Source organism: Protopterus annectens, chromosome 13.part0 (genome assembly GCF_019279795.1).
Source record: "Protopterus annectens isolate FY-2018-M chromosome 13.part0, PAN1.0, whole genome shotgun sequence".
In the NCBI taxonomy this organism is placed as follows: Eukaryota; Metazoa; Chordata; order Ceratodontiformes; family Protopteridae; genus Protopterus; species Protopterus annectens.
Genome location: NC_056747.1, coordinates 183,935,209 through 183,959,620, shown reverse-complemented (window position 1 = coordinate 183,959,620; position 24,412 = coordinate 183,935,209). Strand labels below are relative to the sequence as shown.

At 40.2% G+C, this 24,412-nt stretch overlaps 1 protein-coding gene across 1 annotated transcript in view; it reads right to left on the bottom strand.

Moving 5' to 3' along the window:
• Positions 1 to 10,326: 10,326 nt before the first annotated feature.
• Positions 10,327 to 24,412, bottom strand: part of IFI30 (IFI30 lysosomal thiol reductase) — a 169,866-nt gene continuing 155,780 nt past the window's right edge. The window contains exons 6-7 of the mRNA XM_044090760.1: positions 18,629 to 18,697; positions 10,327 to 12,245 (exon numbers count right to left, since the gene is read on the bottom strand). Coding sequence (XP_043946695.1) covers positions 12,213 to 12,245; positions 18,629 to 18,697 — 102 coding nt within the window. The 3' untranslated portion in view covers positions 10,327 to 12,212. The remainder of the gene's footprint in view (positions 12,246 to 18,628; positions 18,698 to 24,412) is intronic.

Sequence of the window (24,412 nt, the reverse complement as noted above, 5' to 3'; positions counted from 1 at the left end):
ACCATTTTTAGGTAGTCTGATTGTAGTTGGTCTACAGTTACAAAAGTAGTCTTTAGTTTAAGGAGCAACTTCCTTATGAGCAAGATAAGTACTGGACTAAAGTTGAAGAGCTGTGGGTGGTTTTGATTGGACAGGGGTAGAGTGAGGGGGGCAGATGTGTTACTGTCTTTTAAGAGAAATAATATTGATTGCATAAAGTAGGAATTAAACTGTGTGGTGAAAGAGTCTGTTGTATCATCTGTTTTTGGAAAGGGACTGGTAGTCTTGCCAGGGTGGAATGGTTTATTTAGTGAAGACCAAAAAAAGCTTTGGGTTGTTTATATGTTTGCCTTGTAGGTTGGTACAGTATGTTTGCTTATCCTGTTTGACATGGAGCTTTGCAAGGTTTCTAAGATGTCTAAATTGTTAGAAAGCATTTTGAATTCTATTCTTATACCAATTTTCCAGGCATTATCCCTTTTTATCATTTGTTTTGTTTCTTTAGTCAGTCATGGTGCAGATTTGGACTTTACTCTTTTATTACACACTGGTGCTAAATTATTTATGGTCTGTAAAGAATACATTATTAAAGTGTTCTACAACAGTATCTAGCTCCATTGTTCTAAATATATTCCAGTTATATTTTTTAGTGTTTCATCAAAAATATCTTTGCTGAAATTGGTTGTATTTTGTATTTGATTATACATAATATGTTTATCTAGATTATGGTGAGTTCTGACAGCAGATGTTGGCATGTGATCACTTATGCTATCTGAGAGGCAGCCTACTTTTGTCCATTTGGTTTGTTTGTAAGAATACAATCTAATGTTGAGTCTCTCCCTGAAACTTTATTGATTCTAGTAGGTGTAATATAGTTTCATGGTTAATTTGTTAGGATATCCAATACAGGATACTTTCAGCAGTATCAATGGTATTCCCTGGTGGTATATAATTATAATTATGTACTTACCATAACTTGGCATCTGTGTTATCTGTAGTCACCATTCATCACATTAGGGTCTTGGATCCAATATCAGATCCGGGCCGGCAGACACAGACAAACAGCTTAGCTCAAGCTCCTCCCCTCCCATAATTGTCTGCTGCCCACTAATCCCTCAGATCGAGTTTGCATAAGGAAAAAAGAGACCAAAACACTAACAGCAAAATAGAACCACCATAATCCAAACAATCTCCCAGGAAGGGGGCTGGTGGGTGGGACCGTGATGAATGCTGACTACAGATAACACAGATGCCAAGTTATGGTAAGTACATAACTACAAATATGATGTTATCTAGTCACCATTCCTCACATTAGGGTCAGAGTCCCCAGCTACCTAAATCCTGGGAGGCCTCAAGAAGGACATGCCAAAGAACCGTGGAGCCAAAGGAAGTCCTTCCTCTAGAAACCAAATCCAACTTATAGTGGGAAATGAATGTGTGAGGAGAAGACCACATTGCTGCTGCACAAATGTCATCTAAAGATTGATGATCTGCAAAAGCAGTTGAGGTAGAAATCACTCTGGTGGAATGAGCCCTTACTGGTGCAGATAAAGGAACACCTTCTGAAGAGTAAATGAAGGAAATATATTGTGAAATCCAGCAGGAGACAGTGACTTTCGAAATTCCTCTGCCCTTTCTATTCATAGAAAAACCTACAAACAACTGGTCTGAACATCTAAACTCCTGAGTTCTATGTAGATAAAAATGAAGTTGATGAACGTCTAAGGTGTGCAGGATATATTCCCCTTTATTGGTATAGTTAGGAAAAAATACTGGAAGATGAATGCATTAAGATTAGTTGTTGAGGCCACTTTTGGCATAAAGGATGGATCTGGTTTCAGAGACACTCTGTCCTTATGGAAATCTAAGTAGGGCAGCTTAATTGTAAAAGCTTGCAGCTCTGAAACTCTCTTCACCGAAGTTGCTGCCACCAAAAAGGCAGTCTTCCAAGAAAGAAATTTGATATCACAAGATGCCACTGGTTTGAAGGGTGGTTTCATCAATGACTGCAGCACCAAAGTCAAATCCCATGGAGGAGATGGATGCTTCACAGGAGGTCGTAAGAGAAAAACACCTTTTAAAAAGGCCTTGCAGAGACGGGAAGAAAAGGTAGAATCACCACTAAGATGAAAATTTGAAATTGCTGCCAATTGAACCTTGATTGTGGAGAAACTGGCCACTTCCTTAAAAAGAGAAGTAAAAAAGAGAAGGATCTCGGGAATGGAAGCTGAAAAGGGGTCCAGATTCTTATTCTTTGCCAAAATTGAAAACCTCTTCCATTTACTGGTATAAACCTGGTATAAACCTTCCTAGTGGAAGACCTCTGGGAAGTAAGGATAATATCTTTTACGGGTGAAGCTAGCCTGGACTTAGCCAAAATCACTGGAAGTAGACATACCACGCTGTCAGATGCAAAGTCTGAAGGTTCAGGATCGGAAGCAGAGATGGATGAGACAAAAGATCTGGAACTGGATCGAGCACCCAGGGTGGATGCCTCAAGTGAGACCGTAGAAGGGGGAGCCACACCTACCGAGGCCAGAATGGGGCAATGAAGATCAATTGACTCTTGAGGCATCTGGCTTTCTGAAGTACTCTGGGAATTAAAGGCAGAGGAGGAAAGGCATATTGGAGGCCCGGAGGCCAATCGTGGGTGAGCATGTCCCTGGGGGATTCCCCCTCAGGGGGGATCAATGCAAAGAAGTTGCTGCATTTGTGGTTGAGAGGAGATACAAACAGATTACACCTTGGAAATCTCCACCGAAGGAAGATCTGTTGAGCCACCACTGGATTCAGGGACCACTTGTGAGAGGGGTCAAGATAGCCCTGCTCAATTTGTCTGCCAACACATTGGATGCTCTGGGAATGTATATTGCAATGAGAAAGCTCCCCATGGACATCACCCATTCCCAGACCCTCATGTGCTCACGACAAAGCAGATAAGAACGTGTGCCCCCTTGCGTGTTTATATACCAAACAACTGCCATGTTGTCCGATAGAACTGCAATCGTTCCCTGAGGGAGGCAATCCCGAAAAGCTTGCAACAACAGAAGAACTGCCCTCATCTCCAGAATGTTGATGTGCAATTTGGTCTCTGATGGTGACCACATCCCTTGGACCATCTATCCCTGGAAATGTCCCCCCACCCTAGTAGGGAAGCGTCTGAGGTGACCATTGCTGTGGAAATTGGGGGAGCAAACGATCTGCCCACTAGGAGGTCCAGTAAGTGAATTCACCATGAAAGATGCTTTCAACACACTGGGGTGAGATGAATGGTGAATGACAGAGGATGCAACAACGCTGACCACTGAACTGCAAAGGTCCACTGAAGAACTCTCATGTGGTACCGAGCCATAGGTACTAAGTAAATGGCAACTGCCATGGACCCTAGAGCCCTGAGAATGTGTGAAGCTGGAAGACATGTTTGCTCCAGCAGAACCTGAACCTGGGCACGAATAAGAGACACCTGGTGAAGAGGGAGGGCTGCGATCTGCGTGGTGGTATCCAACAGAGTGCCTATGAATTCCAGACATTGGGTTGGAATCAAAGAGGATTTGGCCATGTTCACTGTAATTCTCAACTGATGGAACAGGGAGAGTAAAATGTGAATGTTGTCCAATAGTTGATGCTTTGTAGGGGTCATCAGGAGCTAATCGTCCAAACAGGGAAAACCTAGATTCCCTGTAGCCGGAGATGAGCTGCCACCACTGCCATGCATTTGGTGAATACCCACGGGGGCTGAGGTGAGGCCAAAGGGAAGGGCCCTGAACTGAAAATGATCGGCTCCCAAGCGAAAGCAGAGAAACCTCCTGGACCATCAAGCCATCTTTATATGGTAGTATGCTTCCTGGAGATCCACTGAACACATCCAGTCATTGCTGTGCAAAAGGGGCACAATTGACTGCACAGTGACCATCCGAAACTTTGACTTCTGTACGAACAGGTTCATGCGACTGAGATCCAGAATAGGACATAAGTCCCCTCTTCTCTTTGGAACTAAAAAGAAGCGGGAATAAGTTCCGGATCCTCTCTGCCCTGTGGGGACCTCTTGGATGGCTCTTTTCTGAAGAAGGTTCATAACCTCCTATCGGGCCAACTCTTCCTTGACTGGGTGGCACATCCGGAAGGGTTCTGGATTTTGGGGGAACTTCTGGAAAGGGAATTCAATATCCCTTGGATATAATTGCTAGCACCCACCGATCATTTGTAATGCCTGCCCAGGCTAGAGGGTGCAAAGATAACTGCCCCCTGACTGCCCCCAGGGAAGGACAAGTTGGGCAATGTCTCAGGGATGCTGAAAAGGTTTCTCACAGACGGGCTCCCTGGAACCTTGACTTTGCAGGCCTCCTCTGCCCCTAGGGGGACATCTACCATTGAAACCTCTTCCCTGTCCCCTGGAAGAGGAATCCTCCTGAACATCCTGGAAGAAATACTGCACCTTCCTAAACCACATTTTCTTACTCCCCTTCTGTGTCTTAGAAAAGGACCTCTGAGGGGCAAAAAAATCTGATCCCAACGGCCGACAAGGTCTTCCCTTCCTGTTTACTGCTGGTCAACATCTCTTTCACAGTGGGACCAAAGAGTGGAACCATCAAAAAGGGCTTTGATAAATGATGTCTTGAAGGCCTCTGCAAACCCACTCAGGCGCAGCCAGTCATGACGCCTAATGATGATGCCTGAGCCCGCCGCCCGTGAGGACCCTTCCACAGCATTGGAAATTAGCCTCATGGACGAATTTGTAACTGAATGAAGAGTTGACAGCTTAGGAGAAACCACCCTGAATTCCTACTCAGACATGGACCCAAAGAGGGAAGTAGACAGTTCCTTTATCAAATCCCTCTGGAGACAGGTGAAATGCACAAGATAATTTAATGCTCTCAGGCAAAAGGAAACCGAGGCGAACACTCGCTTTCCAAATCTGTCCAGAGCTCTTGGTTTGCATTGGGAGGGTGAACAGAAGAACTCTGCTCTGCCATTTCCTTTTTGGTGGCAGCGGCCACCACGATAGCATCAACCGGGACCGCTTTGGACCAAAAGGTTTTATCTGCTGGGGGACTGAGAAATTTGTCCACTTTCTTTGGCACTGGCTCCATGGTATCTGGCTCCTTCCAAGCCCTACTGGCCACGAGATTAATAAGAGGATCAGCGGGGGGGGGGACACCCAAGAGGTAGATGGTTCCGTACTGAAAGCCTCCAGAAATATGGTTTCCTTTGAGGACAGGGATTGGCCAGACCAACCGCCTTTGGCCCTTGAGGATCTCGAGTATGTCTCCAAATGAGACGTCCTCTGGTGGAGATCTTGGGGACCCATCCCCTTCATCAGCATCCATATCTTCGGTTAAGGACTCCACAGGAGAGTCTAGATGTCTCCTCTTATATGTCCTCTTCCTGGGAACTTCCTCCGCTGGAGGCTGCGGGGGAAGACTCAGAAGAGAAGGGAACCCCTGAGGGGGGGCACCCCCCTGGAGGCTAGGCCAGATGGGCCGACTGGAAGCAGGATGACCCGGCCCGCTCAGATACTGAGGCTGGGTAGGATGACTGTGTACGAGGGAGGCAGCTCTGATCGTAGAGAAGGATCTTTTTGGAGCCCAGAAAGTGGAAGGACTGGAGAAGGTCCCATTCCCCCTCTCCTTCCAATAACACTCTAGCAGAAGAGAAGGTAGACCCCCAGGACCCCCCGCTCCACTGGACAGCACCAGGCCAGAGCTGTCGAAGGCTGAAGCACCCAGGGGAAGAGACTGGTCTGAAAACCCCAGACTTGAATCCAACCCCATGGACCCCGGGTCAATAGCTCTGACCGGAGGGATGCTCTGTCATGGGGGGGGGGCAGGAACAGCACCAACCACCAATCCCACTAGGGAAGGGCCCAAACAGTACCCCAACACTCCCCTGGCCTCCACCCCGCTCATCAGTCCCTGAGAATCCATGCCAATGGTTGGATGAAGAGTGGTTAAATGGGAAGTGGGAGATTGGATTCCCGACCTCTGGGCCAGGGAAGCCAGAAGCCCCAACTCCATCAGAGCTTTCAGAAAGGCCTGCATCATCCTGTCCATATCCATAGGAAAGGCAGTCCTGGAAGATCAGGAGGATATGGAGGACCTGGTGGGAGAGAGCCCTGCCTGGAACCTGAAGGTCTTTTCTTGTGCTCCCTAGAGTGAGACCTACTAGGAGAGGAAAAGGCCTGCACTGAAATCAAGGGATCCAAGGGAAGGTCCTCCACTACAATTGGCTCTTGCACAACTCTCAGATTCGACCTACTCGGAGCTGATATCAATGAAGGATCCAAAATAACAGCCCTCGATCCTTGGGGACAGCTCTTATTCTCGGATTCAAAGGTCTCAAATCTGAAGCCCTGGATCCAGGAGAGGGAGCCAAAGGTGTCCGATCTGTAGGCTTTGGGTCTAAACCTTTGGATCCAGGAGTAGACTCCCTGGACCTTCTGAGACCTGAGGATCTCTGATCTGAAACTGCCCTGGCTGAAGCCAGATCTGAGGACTTAGGATCCGACAGCCTGGGACGTTTGGACAGGGCCACCTCCACAGGAATCCTTTTCTTCACCCCTGAGGAGCCAGCCTTGGCCGGGGAACCAATAACCAAGGGACCTCCCTTAACCAAACCTTAACTTATTCCAGCAGTCGACCAGAGCTCTAGGGTTGAAGGCGGCACAAATGTGCACTCAATGTGGTCGCCGGCAAGACAATACGGACACTCCTCATGTGAGTCGGAAATAGGCATTTTCCAACCGCACAAGGAGCATCTCTTAAACCCCAGGGGTTTATCCCACATCACCATACCTAGGGAAAATCTTTACTCAACGTCCAAAACAAGCCAAAGTTCGGAAACACACAAAAAAAGTCTGAAACTCTCACTAACTACTTAGAGACTTAAGATTAACCTACTCTACCTAAGTCAAACACAGTACACTATAACTCAAACAAGCCCGTGAAAAGGGCACCAAAGGAAAGACTAAATAACCAAGCCAGGATGGGATATAAAGGGCAAGATAACTATCACGAACAATAAAAAATAAAGAAAACAACCCGAACATAACACTTATGACTAAAGAGCTGAGCAATCTGCGTCTGTCTTATTGAAGTGGCAAACAAGATCTGAGGTATTAGAGGGCAGCAGAGAATTATGGGAGGGGAGGAGCTTGAGCTAAGCTGTTTGTGTCTGCCAGATCCAAGACCATAACGTAAGTAATGGTGACTAGATAACATCAGATATTGCTGTTAAACATAGTTTTCCTATTGTTGATTTTTAGGAGTGTTATTAGTAGTTCAGCATTGTTAAATCTAGGTATTTCCTGTGAAAGTAAGGTAACGGTTAGGGAATTTTTATAGAAGATTGGTACCCCACTTGCAGGCTTGTTTTGTCTGTCATGCCTGAGCATATTCTTTATTTCTTTTTTTAACCAGGTTGGTTTCAGTAGCTGTGACTACATCAGGAGTGTATGTGGCAATATAAGCATGTATGTCATGGATTTTCTTGCATACGATTCTTAGGTTCATATTTAGTAAGGTGAGTTTAGGTTCTGTTTTTTGTGAGATTTATTAGGTGACTGGTTTATTTTGAGGTTGGAAGTGGTGGTTTTATGAACAGTGGGACCTAGGTTGGGGAGAATATCTCTGCTAATTTTTTGAATTGATATTTTGCAGAGGGAAGTGTGGCCAGTTATATTTTGGTTGTGGCTTTATATTTGACCATAAATTTGGATGCTTAGTTTTAACATATTTATAGAAAAATAAATCAGATATGGTTTGTTTATAGAAACAGGGTGTTACGGAGAAAGTCAGGCTGGGTAGATGTTGATATTCTTTGTGAAGATTGGTTGGAGTCGTAAGTTTTTGAAGGAGGTGGATTTGATAATTGGTGAAGAAGGCTAGTAGTGTGAGGAGAAATAGTAAAATAATCTGACTTAGGGGCATTTTACTTAACTTTGGTTTTATCTTTGTTGTAAATTAGGATAAGAAAATGTTGGTTTTAGAGGTGTAATTTGATAGTTAATAGGAGGCAAGGATAAGACAATTTGGGTGACAGTCTTGGGTAGTAAACTAGAGTGGGTGTTACTAATGATACTAATTGCATTGACTGTTTTCCTACTGGAGGGAACTGATGGTATTGGTTAGAGGAATATGTGGGTGGTGCTATGTAGAGTAAAAGGGGGTGTGTGAGATTTGGGGGTAGGGTAGGGGAGCAGAGTGACACTCAGTGTTAGCAAGGGTGAACGAAGCGGGTTGAAAACTTGTCAAGAGACATAAAAACAATGACTTAATGTAAACAGCCACAAATTTGCTGAGGGATAAGTAAAGGTGTTAGTAGATGAATGTCTTGATTTTGTTGCTCTAGGCACAGTTTTAGTAGGAGAGTTAATCCAATGTCACCTAATGGTGATAATAGCAAAAAACTACATTTGAGTGTTTGAACAACTGTGTAATGTAAGGAAGTTTCAATGGACTTTGAAATGCAAAGTCCTAAAGCCTACCTCAACTCCCAAAGACCAGCAAAACAATGAGATAAAGTAAACCAGAATACAATACTTCAGCCCTGGAAAAAATACTGGCTGAGAACTCAAAAGTTGTTACACATGACAGAAATAAACTTAAGGAAGGGAGACAGTGGACTGCTAAAAACAATGAATTGATCACAGTTAAGGGAGGGAGTACCAATGGGACCGCTGTGGTCTAAGAAAATGGAGCTATTATAGTGGATAACATTCTTTCTCATGTTGTGACCAAGCTCTTTACTCCCTCATACACACACATCACTCTTTTTAGTGTAGGTAACATATAATGTACTGTATCTATGTCACATTCCACTCACATACCACCCATTCTGATGTAGGGCAACAGCGTTCTATAAATGTTAAATTCCACAAACACACTGCCCATTCTGATGTACAGTAATATTAGTGGTCTATAGCTATGTCACAGTCTACAAACACTGCCCATTCTGATGTAAGGTTATATCAGTATTCCATACCTATGTCACATTCCGGTCACACATCACCCATTTTGATGTAGTGCAACATCAGTATTCTATATCTGTCATTTTCCACTCACATGCCACCCATTCTGATGTAGCGTAACATAAGTGTTCTGTATTCATGTCACACTCCATTCCCACACCACTCATTCTGCAGTAGTATAACATCAGTGTTCTGTAGCTATGCCACATTCCACAAACACACTGCCCATTCTAATGTAGGGTAACATCAGTGTTCTGCAGCTATGTCAAATTTGACAAACATACTGCCTATACTGATATAGGGTAATGTCAGTTTTCTGCAGTTATATCACATTCCACAAACACACTGCCCAGTCTGATGTAGGGTGACATTAGTGTTCTGTAACTATGTCACATTCCTCTTTCACATCACCCATTATTTTGCAGTGTGGCATCAGTGTACTGTGATTAACCATCTCATGTCATACATAATGCATTCTGATTTAACACCAGTGAGGTGTGACTGAACATGTCACAATTACAGAACACAAGTTCTCATACTGTGATCAAAAATCTTACTCTCTTATACACTGCTGTTTCAAATGTAGGTTAACATCAGTGTTACATGACTATGTCACACTCCACTCACACTCCACCCATTTTGATGTAGGGTGTCACTGTTCTGCGATTCATTCTGATGTAGGGTGTCACTGTTCTGTGATTAAGTATTTCATGCTGACACACCACCTTTTAGTATGTAGGGTAACAGCGTTCTTTGATTAAGTATCTCAAGCTCAAACACCAACCATTCTGATGGTCACAGCATTCTATCATTAAATATCTAATGCTCAAGCATCACTCATTCTGAAGTAGGGTAACAGTGTTTTGTAATTAAGTATCTCATGCTCAACCACACTTTTTGATGTAAGGTAACAGCGTTCTATGATTAATTATCTCATTTGCACACATCATACATTCTGAAGGAGGGTGACAGTGTTCTGTGATAAAGTAACTCATGCTCAAACACCACCCATTCTGATGTAGGGTAATAGTGCTGTGTAATTAAATATCTCATGCTGACATGCAACCCACTCTGATTAACGTTAACATCAGTATGCTGTGACTCAGCATGTCACTCACACAACTCACATTCCAGTGTATACTAATATCAGTGTGTTAAAACAAAGTACTTCACATTCACACATCGCTCATTCTGATACATCATTACATCGGCTTGTTGTGAGTAAGCACCCACAGCCACATAACACCCTCTCTGATATAGGATAACATCTGTGTTTTCTGACTGAATGCCCCTGTGCTTACACACACTACCCATTCCAATGTACATTCATACACAAGGCAAACACTGCAACTAAAATTATAATAAAATGTTTAACACACATGTAGCTAAAACAGTTCTGTAATTTATTGAGTTGTAAATGCAGTTTGGAAAATACAGCAAATGTTTCAACACAGATATAGCTAATAAAACAGTTCTGTAATTTAAGTAAGCTGTAAATGCAGTTTGCAAAATATAGCAAACAAGCAAAATGGACACTCAGACATTTCTAATACCTGGAAATACACTGTACAGGAGTTATATCACTTACAATGTACCCACTAAATTTGCAGTGTTGTGTGCAAAAAATGTAGCTAAATTGTATACATCACACTGCAGATGAAACTTTTTTTTATTTTCAATGTATCACATATTTAAATGCATGTACACTATTAAATTCCTAAGTGTATAATACATTCCTACGTAAAACTAGGTAACATAGTACACAAAAATGGCTTAGTCTACATATACACTGTAATTTCATTTCAGAACCGCCACTAGTACTGTAGCCTATAAAAAGGAAAATAAAAATTTTATCTTTGTTACCTGACAAACATACATGCTGGTGAAAATTGTTCTTAAAATGAAGTACACAGATAAAAAAAAAAACTGAGGCATTTTTGTGCCACAGATGGCATTTACATGATTTTTCACTTTTCTTTAAGGTACACAATGCAATTTTTGTATGGGACTTGTCCTTGGGAGATGACATTATACACAAAAAGATGTATGTTACAGACTGGTTAGGCCTGACCACATAATCTGAAACAAAATGACCCTGCACAGAATGTGATTAAATGAATGGTCAACAGCAACAGAAATTTATTCCTTCAGAGTTTTATAATAAAAGCCTCTCCAGCAGTGCCCCTGAGATATCTAGATATATATCTGTCATTTTTAAAATGATAGTTGCAGAAATACAATAAAATAACATGCAACTTTCTAGACTGTAATCTATTTACAGAATTGTTGTATATTTTGCAATTTCATTGCATAGTTTATATATTATCCACATTTTCTAATCATGACATGCATTCCAGTATATAACTAAATTCAGAACTTATAAAGCTAATTTGAATAAATTTAATTTTAAAAATAAGTTGCCTCAGTGTTTCTTCTCTGTTTATTTATAACTTCTCACTACATAAAAAGCAAAATACTGACTCCTTGAGGCTTCTCTCTACCTGATAACCATATTCATCAGCATGTGGTAGTGGTATCCATAGCAACACAAGTCAAAAGCAAACACTTACAAAACAGTTGCAATATATAGTGTTCTTTTAAAGAACTTTTTATGTCTGCAAACTTCCTCTGACAAGGAGGGAATCTATAGATAATATTAGCATTGTCACCTATCCATTTTTTTCCTGACTATCCAGAAATCAAACTAATTGTCCAGTAGTCTGGAAAACACTGTACAATCTCTGGTATTCAAAAAAGAAACACCAGAGTTTTGTTAAATCAGTGGATTTACTATGCTTTTTACAGAAAAAGAAGACATCACAAATGGAAAAAATGTCAACTAATGTGACAATGATGTCACGAAATATGTGGAAAGTGGGTGGGAGATGGGAGGGGTTATGTGAGTTGCAAGGGGTGTGGCTTTGGTCCAGTTTTAGCCACAACAAAAGGTGGAAACCCTAGATAATATACAAGTAACAAAAATACAAAAATGGAAACGGACTGCTTTTCTACCCCACTAAGAAAACTGCGGGTATAGAATACAAAGCACAATGTATAGTACTCTGGGATTGCAGTCTAGACATTGTCAAGACTCTTTTCTAGTCTTAAACATCAAAGTGCTGACTGTTGATTAGGAGCAAATCAATATTTTCTTTCTGGATTGATCTGAACATTTACAATTTGGTTAAATTGTATACTTTGACAATCTTTTTTTAAAAATCATAATTAGCTTTCAATCTTGCAAACTTCGTTTGTCTGTAGTAGCTGCTTAGACTGCTTGGCATGGATCTGGCTTTTCTCCCTGTAAAAAAAAAAAAAAAAAAGTCAAAATATTTGTGTACGTAAAATCTAAAATATAAAAATAGAGAATCACAAGGTTGAATTGCTTACAGAAAATATACTTAACTAACTAAATGAAAAAGTGTTACTCCTAGAAATTTTAGTTGCATAATTAAAAGTATCCAATCAAACACATTTGTATGCAACTTTAAATATACACTAGTTCAGTAATTGCATATATTGTACTTGCATTATATTGTATGGAAATCTACTATTCTGGTTCTTTCTGGTATTGTACTGACTGCTACTACTGTATGTATATCATCTGTATTGTACTGTATTTTTGCTTTTGGGGAGCTTTTCGCCCCAGGCCTTGTCTAAAAATGGCCTACTTGCTCAGACGGGCTATCCCAGTAAACAAATGTTAAATAAATAAAATAAATAAAGAAGGCGAGTTACACTCATGAGGCCAGATTCATACAGATTACCACAAAGTATGCACTATGTGTACACTGTGTACACTTTCTGAATTCAAGAATAGCCCTTCCACAATGCTTGTGCTGTTTGTTCACTCAAAGATTACATAAAGTGTACACATAGTGTACACATTGTGGTAACCTTTATGAATTCAGCCTTTAGTTTTAATTCAGATTTACAAAATGGGGGTTTAAATATCTTACTTTTATTCAGGACATTTTTAACACTCAACTTGTGGGAACAGATAAACACTTCTACTGCTATTGAAGGATAAAAAAAAAAACTCCATCACAAACTCCATACTACCAAGCCATCTCTTCAAATTCTCAACAGGAAATAACATTTTAATAAATATATAAAGAAAATACATTGAAGTTAACTGCAGTTTTCAGGGAATGTTATATTAAATATTCTGTAATAATCCAGAAATGCAAATATAAGGAAATTACAGCTTTAAAATATAATAAAATAAAATCCCCCTCCACACAAATTGGTGTTCATCCCAAGCAGAGGGGTCTATATTAGTTTGCCAAAACTGCACTGCAGCAAACACCTAATCATCGACCCTCATACAACGAAATTCATTTCAGCGATTCACTGAATTTACTGCTGTCAAACATAACAGTTTTAGTTTTTTTTAACCACTACATCTGCCAAAATATGGAGAATATTAATAGCAGTTGTCAGGCCATGAGGTTCCACATCTGATCTAAAAACTTTCTCAGAAAGACAATATTTCTAAAGAAGATGGTATTTTGATAAGGTGGAGGATGTTTTCAGTCTTCAGCAGTAACCAAAATCGACTTGGTTAGTATGAGAACAATCTGACCTATTATCCACAAACTTGAGTCACACTGTAATAAAGCTAACAGAAAACACCATCCAAAATTACACAAAATTAGTGCACGTCCATTTAAAATATAAAATTGTACAGAAATGGAAAAGAAAACATTACACATTTAAACATATTTGGAGAAACAGTAGTCTCCTAATTTTGGCCTGCATACTGTGCATAGATGCTCTCTGTAAGCACTGCTGGATCCAGGGAGGGAAAAGAAGAAATGTTATGTCTTATTTAGTGGAGAAAGTCTTGAAGCAAGCATTAAAAGTACCCACGCCTTTTTTCAAGGGGTGACCTGGGAGCACTGTCTGGTTAAGTAATTGGCTAATAGTTGCACAGTAGGAAAATGGAGTCTGAAGGATTCTAACCTTACACTACAGGGCAAGCTCATTAGCAGATTGTAGTCTTAGTCATCTGCACTGATGTGCCACTAGGTATAATGGTGTTTGGTCCTGTGATAGGCAGAGGAGTAAGCAAGGCCTATACTGAACATTGGTTTCTTGAGAGCTACAGGGGTAGTATCTGGATACATGGAATCTTGGAGTTGCTCCATAGGGAAGATGGCCCAAGGTGTCTGATCTTTTCCCCCAAGATACTCAATGAGGCACATCTGAAGAGAAGGAATGGAACTGCAGGTCAGTGGATACAAAACTTAATCAGCTGCAAGGCCTCTCTACAAAGGTGTCATCTAAGGTGGGAAAATGTAGGTGGAGAAGAGTCACTGTCTTAATTTGCCTTGCAGATAATGTTTTTTGGGTGCTCAGACTCCTAAAAAGAAACTGATGGGGGTGAGTCTCCGACCTCATCTGATACAGCAGGAACAAGCTCATGCATAGTCAAAATGCAAGGTGTTGATAATGTGAAAGGCAACAGACAGGTGGAAGCAGAGGACAAACAGGGAAAGGACTGATGTAGTTACCTGCAGAAACCACAAAGGACAAAAAAAATCAAGTGTGAAACAAGAGTAGTTAGATTACTAGTACCAACAAACTGACTGAGTGATGATAAGCAGTGAAGTGCTGATGGAAGGCCTTTTGTACTGAATCAAATCACATTTCAGCATCAAAAGATAAACAAAAGCACAAATCTAGCCATGCAACTATTAGTAACCTTCTAAAGCAAGTCTGACTGTAATCAGTTAAAAACTCACAGACTCAGTCTTTTATGATCAGATTAAGAGTTCTTTCTTTCTCTTAAGCTTCATGACACAGACTCCTAGGTTCATAGGTATGTGCTAGGCTATTCATCTATGAGGACCTTAAGAAGCCTAGTCTGCATTTCCATTAAGTTTTTAGCCCTTGTAATTAAGAATGAGCTACCCAGAGCTGGGTACTATATTTACACGTTATCCCTGTTCATATGGGATGAGAGTGCTAAAAAGAGCTGACTTTCCATTTTCCTATCCATTCATCCAGATTATGTTTGAATAGAGTAAGTGAAGTACCTTGCTTTAAGTAGAGGGGAAACACTTCAAAAGAAGTGGTATTCTCTGTGGTACATTATCAACCCCTCCAGCATGTTATATTTATGTTGCACAAGAGATTAAGATCTCTTGAGCAGGTGTTTATCCCAACAGTACAATAAATAATACACTTATTGCTAAAGTTTGTATTAAGTAATGTTGGTGCAAATATTCTGGAACTTAAAAGAAGCTAACAGGATTGCTCTCACTGATGCAGGTAATTTGGAGATCTGTCTTGAGTTAGAACAGTTAGATTTTTTCAAGACATTCTTCACACAAAAGATGCATTTGTATATCATATTTGCTTTGTAAGCAAACACTACAGTATTTGCACTTAAGTGATTTTCACATTGTTTTACATAACATTTTTATGAAACATATTCCATGCACCTATGTCTCTTCAGTATATTTAGAATGAAAGAGAGGTCTGATGGTTCTATCTGTAAACAGGCAGCATCTTAGAAACATTTTGTCTGCTGTAACACAAATGAACTCTGAAAGCCGTATATCACATCTGGGGTTGACAAGTCTGGACATCCAAAATAGCCTGACTAGCTTAGTCTGCAAAGCTATGGAAAGGATCATCATGGACCTCATAAATAAAGATATTGGGGACCTACAGACACTGGATCCTACCCAGTTTGGCTTTGTTAAGGGCAGATCCTGCCTCTTAAACCTGGTTGATTTCTTTGAAACAGTCACCAAGGCCATTGACGAGAGGCAGGTGGTCCACACAGCCTACCTGGACCTTGCAAAAGCCTTCGATACAATACCCCACTCGGGCATTATAGATAAGCTCACCAGCTTAAATATGAACCCCTATGTCACTAGATGGGTTGCAAACTGGCTCAAGGACAGAACCCACATGGTTAGAATTGCTGGAGCCATGTCAGACTCCAAACCAGTTACAAGTGGCATCCCACAAGGCTCAATCCTGGGACCACTCTTGTTCGGTATATATTTCTCGGAGGTACAGGCCAACACGGAAGGACTTTGGGTGACTAAGTTTGCAGATGACTGCAAACTGGGCGCCATATTCGACTCTCCAGCCGGCATAAGCATCCTCCAAAAGGGCCTCATAGAAACAGACAACTGGTGCCAGAGTCATGGCCTCAAGCTAAACGCCAAAAAGTGTATAGCCATCCCCTTTGGCAAAAACAAAGTGCCCACAAATTACCACATAGGTGGTAATCCATTAAGTACAGAAGAAGTAATTAGGGACCTGGGGACCCAAGTTGATAGCAATCTCTCATTTGACAACCACGTGGCCAAAGTGGTTAGAAAAACATTTTATATAGCCCACCTAATCATGAAGGGATTCAGATCTAGATCAGGGGAGGTTATTGTGCCTCTTTACTCATCCCTCATCAGGCCCATAATTGAGTACAATGCTCCTTTCAGGATGTACCTTACCAGACACCTGCAGCAACTGGAAAGACCCCAAAAGTACCTCACCAAGAGGATCATAGGGCTCAAACAGATGCCATATGCTGCCCAGTTAAAGAAACTCCAGCTCTACTCAGTGGCATACCGCCTGCTCAGAGGCGATCTGTGCCTGACGTATAAAGCCATGTTCAACCCAGAATTAATGGACATGCTGCACCACAGCAAATCCAAATTCCATTGAGCTACGCGCTCGAGAAACTTGAACCTCAGCACTGAAATAAATAGGACATGCTGGAGGGACAGATTCATAACCCAGAGGCTCCCTTCACTCTGGAATAAAATCCCAGTCCAGGTTAGGCAGAGTCCCTCATGGACTCTCTTCAAGAGGAATCTTGATGAGTGGATTGGAGATCGTAGGTTTACCCCGGATATCACTTCTGTGTCACTGTTAGACAGAGGCACAGTATACTAACCTCGAAAAAGGGCATAGCAAAATTAATTTAAAATGGGTGGCGAAAGCCAAACACACTCTGGCTAGGCTTATAAATGCCCTAGGGCAGATAGCCTAGTATGAACCTATGAACCTATAAGAAAACAGCACAAAATGCAATATTTTAGACTGCAGACTTCACCAGCAAGTTAATCTACATAACCTGAAAAATGCCACATGTAGCCATGCATGTCACTTAAGAGTACTGTCGAATTTGGTCACTTAACCTTTTAGCACCATCCTATGTGGTGCATAAAGTGCCGATCAGCATTTTTGCCTGAATGTTGAATGTTTTTCCTCTAACATTTATTAAATTCCAGCACTCGTTTAAATTTGTTTTCCCTGCGTTGATGCCAATGAAAGTTAAAGATGTGAAATGCTTCCATAGACATTAATGGATGTGTTATGCACAGGTGCAGAAAAGCGCCCATTAAAACTTAGTTGACATCAGTGAGGCAAATTATTTTATTTATTTTATTTAACATTTTTTGACCGGGAATGTCCGACTAGGTTCCACAGAGCCTGTTTTCAGCGAAGGCCCGGGGAGAAACGCTCCAGATGACCTTTCTATTCAAATTCTAAATTTATTTCAGCCGAGGTTTGAATAAAATGTTAATGAAGGTTTTTATTCAAAACAGAGCCCAAATAAATACAAAACGATCACTGCAAGATGCATCGTAGCAATTAACACATTGTTTGCTGCGATGCGCTCTTAAAAGATGACAATATATCCTATAAGTAAGTCTAAAATAAAAAGACTGCTTTATGAATTTTTGTATTGACTTATAACTCATGTTACACTGATTCAGCTGTCCATACAACTTCATCCGTTTATGCTGGTGCTGAACAATCTTCTCAATTCTTGCTGCAGAGCTCCACCTATGTCTTAACAATGTAGGGATACTTCTTTTCCATCATGACCCCCCCCCCCCCCGTAATCAGGTTCCATCAGTGTAAGGTCTTCTTACAATGTTACTATCTGGTGGCATAAATAATAAGTTCTCATTTAGAGTATCTTTTGCAAAGCTTTCAATCTTTTAACTCAAGAATTAGGGACACAGCCAAACAGGAATAAAGGCCCACATTCAGGAACAGTTTGTATATATTGCTCTTATTTGTATGAACTTTTATTTCTGGGGAAGACATTTGGGATTATTTGGTGACTGTAATTCTCACATTATTTGGCAGAAAAACATTAAAGAGGGACATTGCAATATTGTGTAGAATGAGGGACAACTGAGATGTCAGATATTCAGAACATGATCATCCCATCTCCTGCTGCCCCATCCTACTTGACTTTCAGTATCTTTCTTAATTATTTTGTTTCCAAAACAAACACAAATGTATGACATAACACTGATGATAAAAATGATAACATATACAAAGGTCATGCAGAATTCAGATGGAAGGGCAGAAGTATGCACAAAGACAGTAAGTGTTGGGGGGCAGCAGAAGGGTAAGGAAGACAGAACAAGAGAAGAGGTACTAGATATCATATGAAATAGAGATAAAGACCGTATCTGTACAGTAAGAAGGAAAATAAAAACACAAGCCAGCTGTGTAACGCACTGGTGGTCAGTCAAAAGATAAAGGGCCAATACTGTATGTGGAATAAACAAATAGTAGGGAGAACATTAAAACAGGATGGTACATCTCAAAGTAAAGCCAGCTAATATACAGCCAAATGTTTACAATACACAGTTCCTTTTATCAGTGAGTTTCAAATGGGCTTGTCCTTGAGCTACTTACAGTGTACAGCTTACACACCAAGTTGAATAGTGCACTTTGAGCCTGCTTCTGGAGGTCGTCTGTGTGCTTCTACAGAGAAGAAAAAAAAAAAAGATTAAAAAGAAATTCCATTAGTCTTGTGGGACACAGTAAACCATGCTACTATTCCATATACAAAGTTAAGTCTAGCACTGCCATGCACAAGACATGCTTATTTCAGCTGCCTGTCTGTTTATTTGTCTTCACAGACCCATATTTCTTTCTCTTTGACCATGCATTCCAAGTGGATACAGGGCTTTCTCTCAGATGCACTGCGACATACAGTGACATTTCAGAAATCTCATAAAAATCTTCACAAAGATGGCAACAAAGAGCAGTCATGTAGATTATGGTCTTTGTACAATGAATACCATATACACTGGTGACTGGGATGTTAATTCTAGTACTGTGACATTAACAGAAGACTAGGAAGATACTGGTGTGGGATATAACATCCTACAATACATATCCTGCAACATTCTGCCTTTTCTTAGTATCTTTCACCCTTTCCCCATAAACACAGGTTTAATCTGAGGGTGTCACAATGAATGTCTTTCAGGGTACACCCTTAATACTTTTATATAATCTGTACCATTTCCAGGCAAAATCACCTATGCAGTATTCTAAACACTGCCACTTCATTAACCATTCACAGCAGATCTAGGTAATGCATGTGTTAACTGATGCACAGCCAATGCAACACATAATCTACATCAGAAAATCACATTCATCTACTCTGAAAACTACAATATTTTTTTAATCTCAGCATGCCTGATGAGCCATTAAAAGGAATTGCATTATTACAGTAAGAAACAAAGCAGGAGGTAGCAGCCACAGCTATGTAGATTAACAGCTTTATTATTAAAAGAGGTGAGCGCTCAACAATCAAAGAAGAGTAAAACACAGCATTTATACCAAGATTTTCATTGCCATCAGCTACCCAATTAATCCTTAAAACCATATACCTAGTATAAAAAGTTTTATTCCTAGTGTGAAAATTTTTAAAAGCTTAAAATTAAAAACAGCTTGATAACATAAACAGCATATCATCATATCAGTGTGAAAAATAGAGATTTAAAGAAATAGTAGGTAGTACCCCCCTCCCCCCTTGACCTTTTATACGTGTTTATACTTTTATATATTTTTATACTTTTATATTGCATGTATTAAGTTGTATGACGTGATATGCTGTTTCTGTTGTCAAGCTGTTTTTAATTTTAAGCTTTTAAAAATGTTCACACTAGGTATAAAACGTTTTATACTAGGTATATGGTTTTAAGGATTAATTGGGTAGTTGATGGCAATGATAAGCTTGGTATAAATGCTGTGTTTTACTGTTCTTTGATTGTCTGATAAAGTGGCTGGTGTCACGAAGGCGCTCACCTCTTTTACTAATAAAGCTGTTATTCTATATAGCCGTGGCTGCTACCTCCTGCTTTGTTTTTTACTGTTCATTTCATTGTTGTTGGAGGTAACTCTTGCCAGCACCGTTTGGTTTTTACTGCGAATTGCATTATTACGCTGTTTTGATGAGCTTTCTTCATTTGTTGTACAATTGTTACTGTAGAAATTAATGGCTTGCACAGTAACCAACATGCATGGAAACTGAATACAGACACCATGTTCTTATGCTACTGGTAATACAACAGCAGGGTAGCCCACAGAAAACTCTAAGGAAAAAAAAACACAGAAAAAATAAATAAATTAAGGGAACTGAACAACTGAACAAGGTCTAAAAGAAGCCTGCTAAGATCTGAATAAACTTAGTGCCCAAGAAAAAAACAGAGATACCCCCCAAAATCATCCTATTGCATCCTCTTCTCCATTTTTTCTGGGTTCTTGTCAAAGTACTATCTGCCTTTCTATAAAGCAACTCTCCTCCACCCTTACATGAAAGCCCTGGATTCCACCAAAATGTATCAATAAACAGCAGATATTTGCTCACCATATCAGTGATCTAGAAGGAGGCAGTCCTCTCTGTCTACAGTTTACAGTACCTTTGCCCTCCATCTTCAGTTCAGCTAGGTTTTCCTTAAGCTCCCATGCCTGGTGGTACCTGTGCTCTCCACTCTCACTTGCAGTGGTAATATATTGAGTGTAACACTGGGAAGGACCACCTAGCCTTTGCATGTATCGGTTCACTTCTAATCACGGAGAGCTCACTTTTGAAAATCTAGAAGATAAAGCCATTTACAGTGTACAAGGATGTTTAAACACATCTGTCCAAGTTACAGGAAACTATCGGCCTCTGGATGAACAGGCAGAGGGGGAAGGGACAAAAGTAATAGTGCCCACCAATGAGGGTCCCCTCACATATTACCTGACATAATGGTAACATATTTGCTAGGTGGGACTATGAATGTGAATAATCCCAAACAGCATTAAACCCTCCTGGAAGGCAGAAGCCAGAGGATGGCCAAAAGGCAAAGGCTATGAAGGGTGAACCATGAACTGCCAGGTAGAAAATTAGGCTGAATGTGAACCAACAACAAAATGGTCATAGCAAAAATAGCCACAATGAAGAGTTGTTTTGAAGAATGTACTGGAAGCAGGCATTCCCATGGTAGATTTGCTTTTAAACAGCAGCATTTTCAAGTGGGAAATTCACCAATTAATGGCAAAAAAATGATGCAATCAGCTTGGAAAGGGTTTGTCTCATAGCTGTGAGTTCTTCCTTCCTTGGAGTAAAGGAAACAAACAGTTGTACTCAAATTCATGAGCTCACTTCAAGTACAACTTGAGCTGACAGATCACATTCAGGATATGAAGGATTCTTTCTACCCTATTTTCTGACCCAGAATGAAATCCAGTGGATGGAGAGATAAGAACAATTTTAACAACGCTTTTGGGAGGAAAAATGTGTTAGTTCGAAGAGACACCTGACCCTTGTGAAATATTAAATATGCTTCTTAAAAAAATGACCTCAATCACAGATTTGGTAGCAATGATGGTAACTACAATGAAAAACATTTTCCAAAAAATGAAATTTAAAGCCACTGAGCCTGCTAGCTCAGGCAGTGGACTTAAGTTCATAGGTTCTTACGAAGGTTTTGACCAAAAATACCAAGAAGCTCAGCCACATCAGCTAATACCGATGAGAGACTAACAATGCCTCCATGAAGAAGACTTTCTCTGCATACACCTGGTTTGAGGTTTCACTACTCCCCCCCCCCCCAATCAACAACTTTACTGAATTATCACTTGTGACACAGGCAAATTTACATTCATATAAAAGTAATCAAACTATATTAAAATAACAAACATTATACTTCACATATATTGCTATACATCATATAACCTAAGCAACATTACATAAATTATTCAATTCCTGCCTTTTTTTAAAACAAGAAACATCTTTTTAAACCATCACTTACTACATAGGCAATCATACATTTATATAAATGAAAACAAACCACACCAACACAATCCTAGTCACAAGCATTTTACATCACAAACCATACTGACATTCCCAGTTGCAAACATTATACATCACTTATAATTTACCCAATCTTTCCCACTCAGACATTACATAGCTCACTTAAGTTCTGCCGCCTTTTAGACCTCATTCCTCCTTTGTATGTACTGTTCCCACAATTCCCTTTTTTCTTATGTAATTTGCTCCTACCCTTTTCTAAAGATCTCAATTCCAGTTGTTTTATCTCTGTTACTATATTCACTACTTCCAGTATAGTTGGTTTAGATTTTGATTTCCATTTTCTAGCAATTGCTTTTTAGGCAGCCACTATTATCAGACACAGCAAGGCCTTACCATGTCTAAGCAATTCCGATTCTGTATCACAGCTCAGAAAAATCATATCCCTCCTCAGACCAATGTGCCCACCCAGCATCTGACAGTGCATCCCACAGGGAATCCTTAAAGACCACCAACTCACTGCACTCCCAGAAAATTTGTTCCCAATTACCTCTTTCTTCCCCTTTACACCTCCAACATTTACTGTCTGCCTGAGGAAAAATTCTCTGGAGTCTACTTGGGCTATAAAAATATCTATGTAAACATTTCCAGGCAAAAATCCTAAATCTATATTTTGTTACATATTTGGGAGACAAACATATATCCACCCATTCCTTTGATTGATTGGTATAGTTATCATGCAATATTTCATACGCTCTACTAATTATTCCTTTTTTAATGGCAGCTTCTGTTCTAAATTCTATTAAAAACTCTACCAGTGCTGGTCTTTCATTTAGGACCAAAATTGTAACAGTAAAAAAGGCCAGCACCAAATGAGTGAAATTTATTGTACGTGGCAACACCAAAAAAATAGTCAAACTGGTTTGGCAAAACTTGCCTTCCACAGTGACAAAATACAAATAAATAAGACAACATAAGCACCTTATATATAATCATCAGTTAATGACACGCCCATTTCATTGGATACTTATAAATGGTCATTAAGACCTGGGGAAAACAACTCTCCTAATTTAATAATCCAACTTCTTTCCTTTTTGTTGAGTAAAGAATGCCATCCTATTTTATTAGTCCTATCTCCCTGGATTTTATCTTCTTACAGTTTGCTTTCATTTAGGACCGCCATATTTCTTTCTCTTTGCCTATACTCGAATATCAATCCCTGATCAGGAAGCCAATCTCTAGCCTGCAGTCCAAATACATTCTTGGTGTCTTCCCATTCTATCAGCTTTCCCTCTCTAGTTATTGGTTCCCAATACCTCGGTTCCCTTGCCAGTTTTCGCCAATAAATTCAAGTCCCCTTTTGCCTATAGTCTGTATCCCTAATTGCTGTCACCCCTATTGGCAGAATCTCATTTCTCCATTTCCATGTTGGTTTAGTTCTTAGAATACTTTCTGCTATTTTATGGATATACTCTGCATAAGTTATTCTCCTTAAAAGCCTGCATCCAAAATCCCAGTCTCTCCTTGTTTCTTGAGCTTCTCCCATATTTCATCATCATCCCTTTCCACTTAGAATTATAGTTTTCTGCTTGTGCTATGTATAGGAGTCTTAACAGTGTAGCTATAAAATACCCCATTCAAACTGGGTAGTTCCAATCTGCCCTGTTCTACTGGAAGAATCAGCTCATCCCACTTGATTCTTTCCATCTTCCCCTAACTGCTTGTAACTTACTATCCATATCCATATAACAAAGTTTCCATTTTTCTCAGTTTTTGTATTATCTTTTGTTTAGTCTCTTCCCACATATCCTTAGCTGCCAGAATAGAATCATTTTTAATCCATACTCCTAAATATTTCATTTTATCATGTCCCCATAAATATGGGTTCCTGAACCAGTTCATGTGTGAGTGCATAATTTACTGCTATTGCATTTGTTTTAGTTTCATTAACTCTGTATCCTGAAAAGATCTAAAACTGTCTCAAAATGTTCCACACCTCTGTAATGTCTTTTTCTGGTTTTGTCGGGTACAAAATAATATCTGCAAATAAAGCCAGCTTTTCTTGACTACCATCCCAATTATATCCTTGAATTTCTGATCCCTTATTTACTTTGCCAATGATTCTAAATATAATGCAAATAATAAAGGGGAAAGAGGAAACCCCTGCCTGGTTCCTCTGCTCAAGCAGAAATTATCAGAGAGGACCCCACCCACTTAAATTTTTGCCTCCAATCCCTCATATATTCTCGTACTCAACCTTCTAATTTTTGCAGGAAATGCAAATGCTTCCATTGCCCTGCTCGTAAAGTCCCAGCTTACTCTGTCAAATGCTTTCTCTGCATCAAGACCCACCAACAACAGTGGTATTTTCTTACATTCTGCTTCTGTCTGGA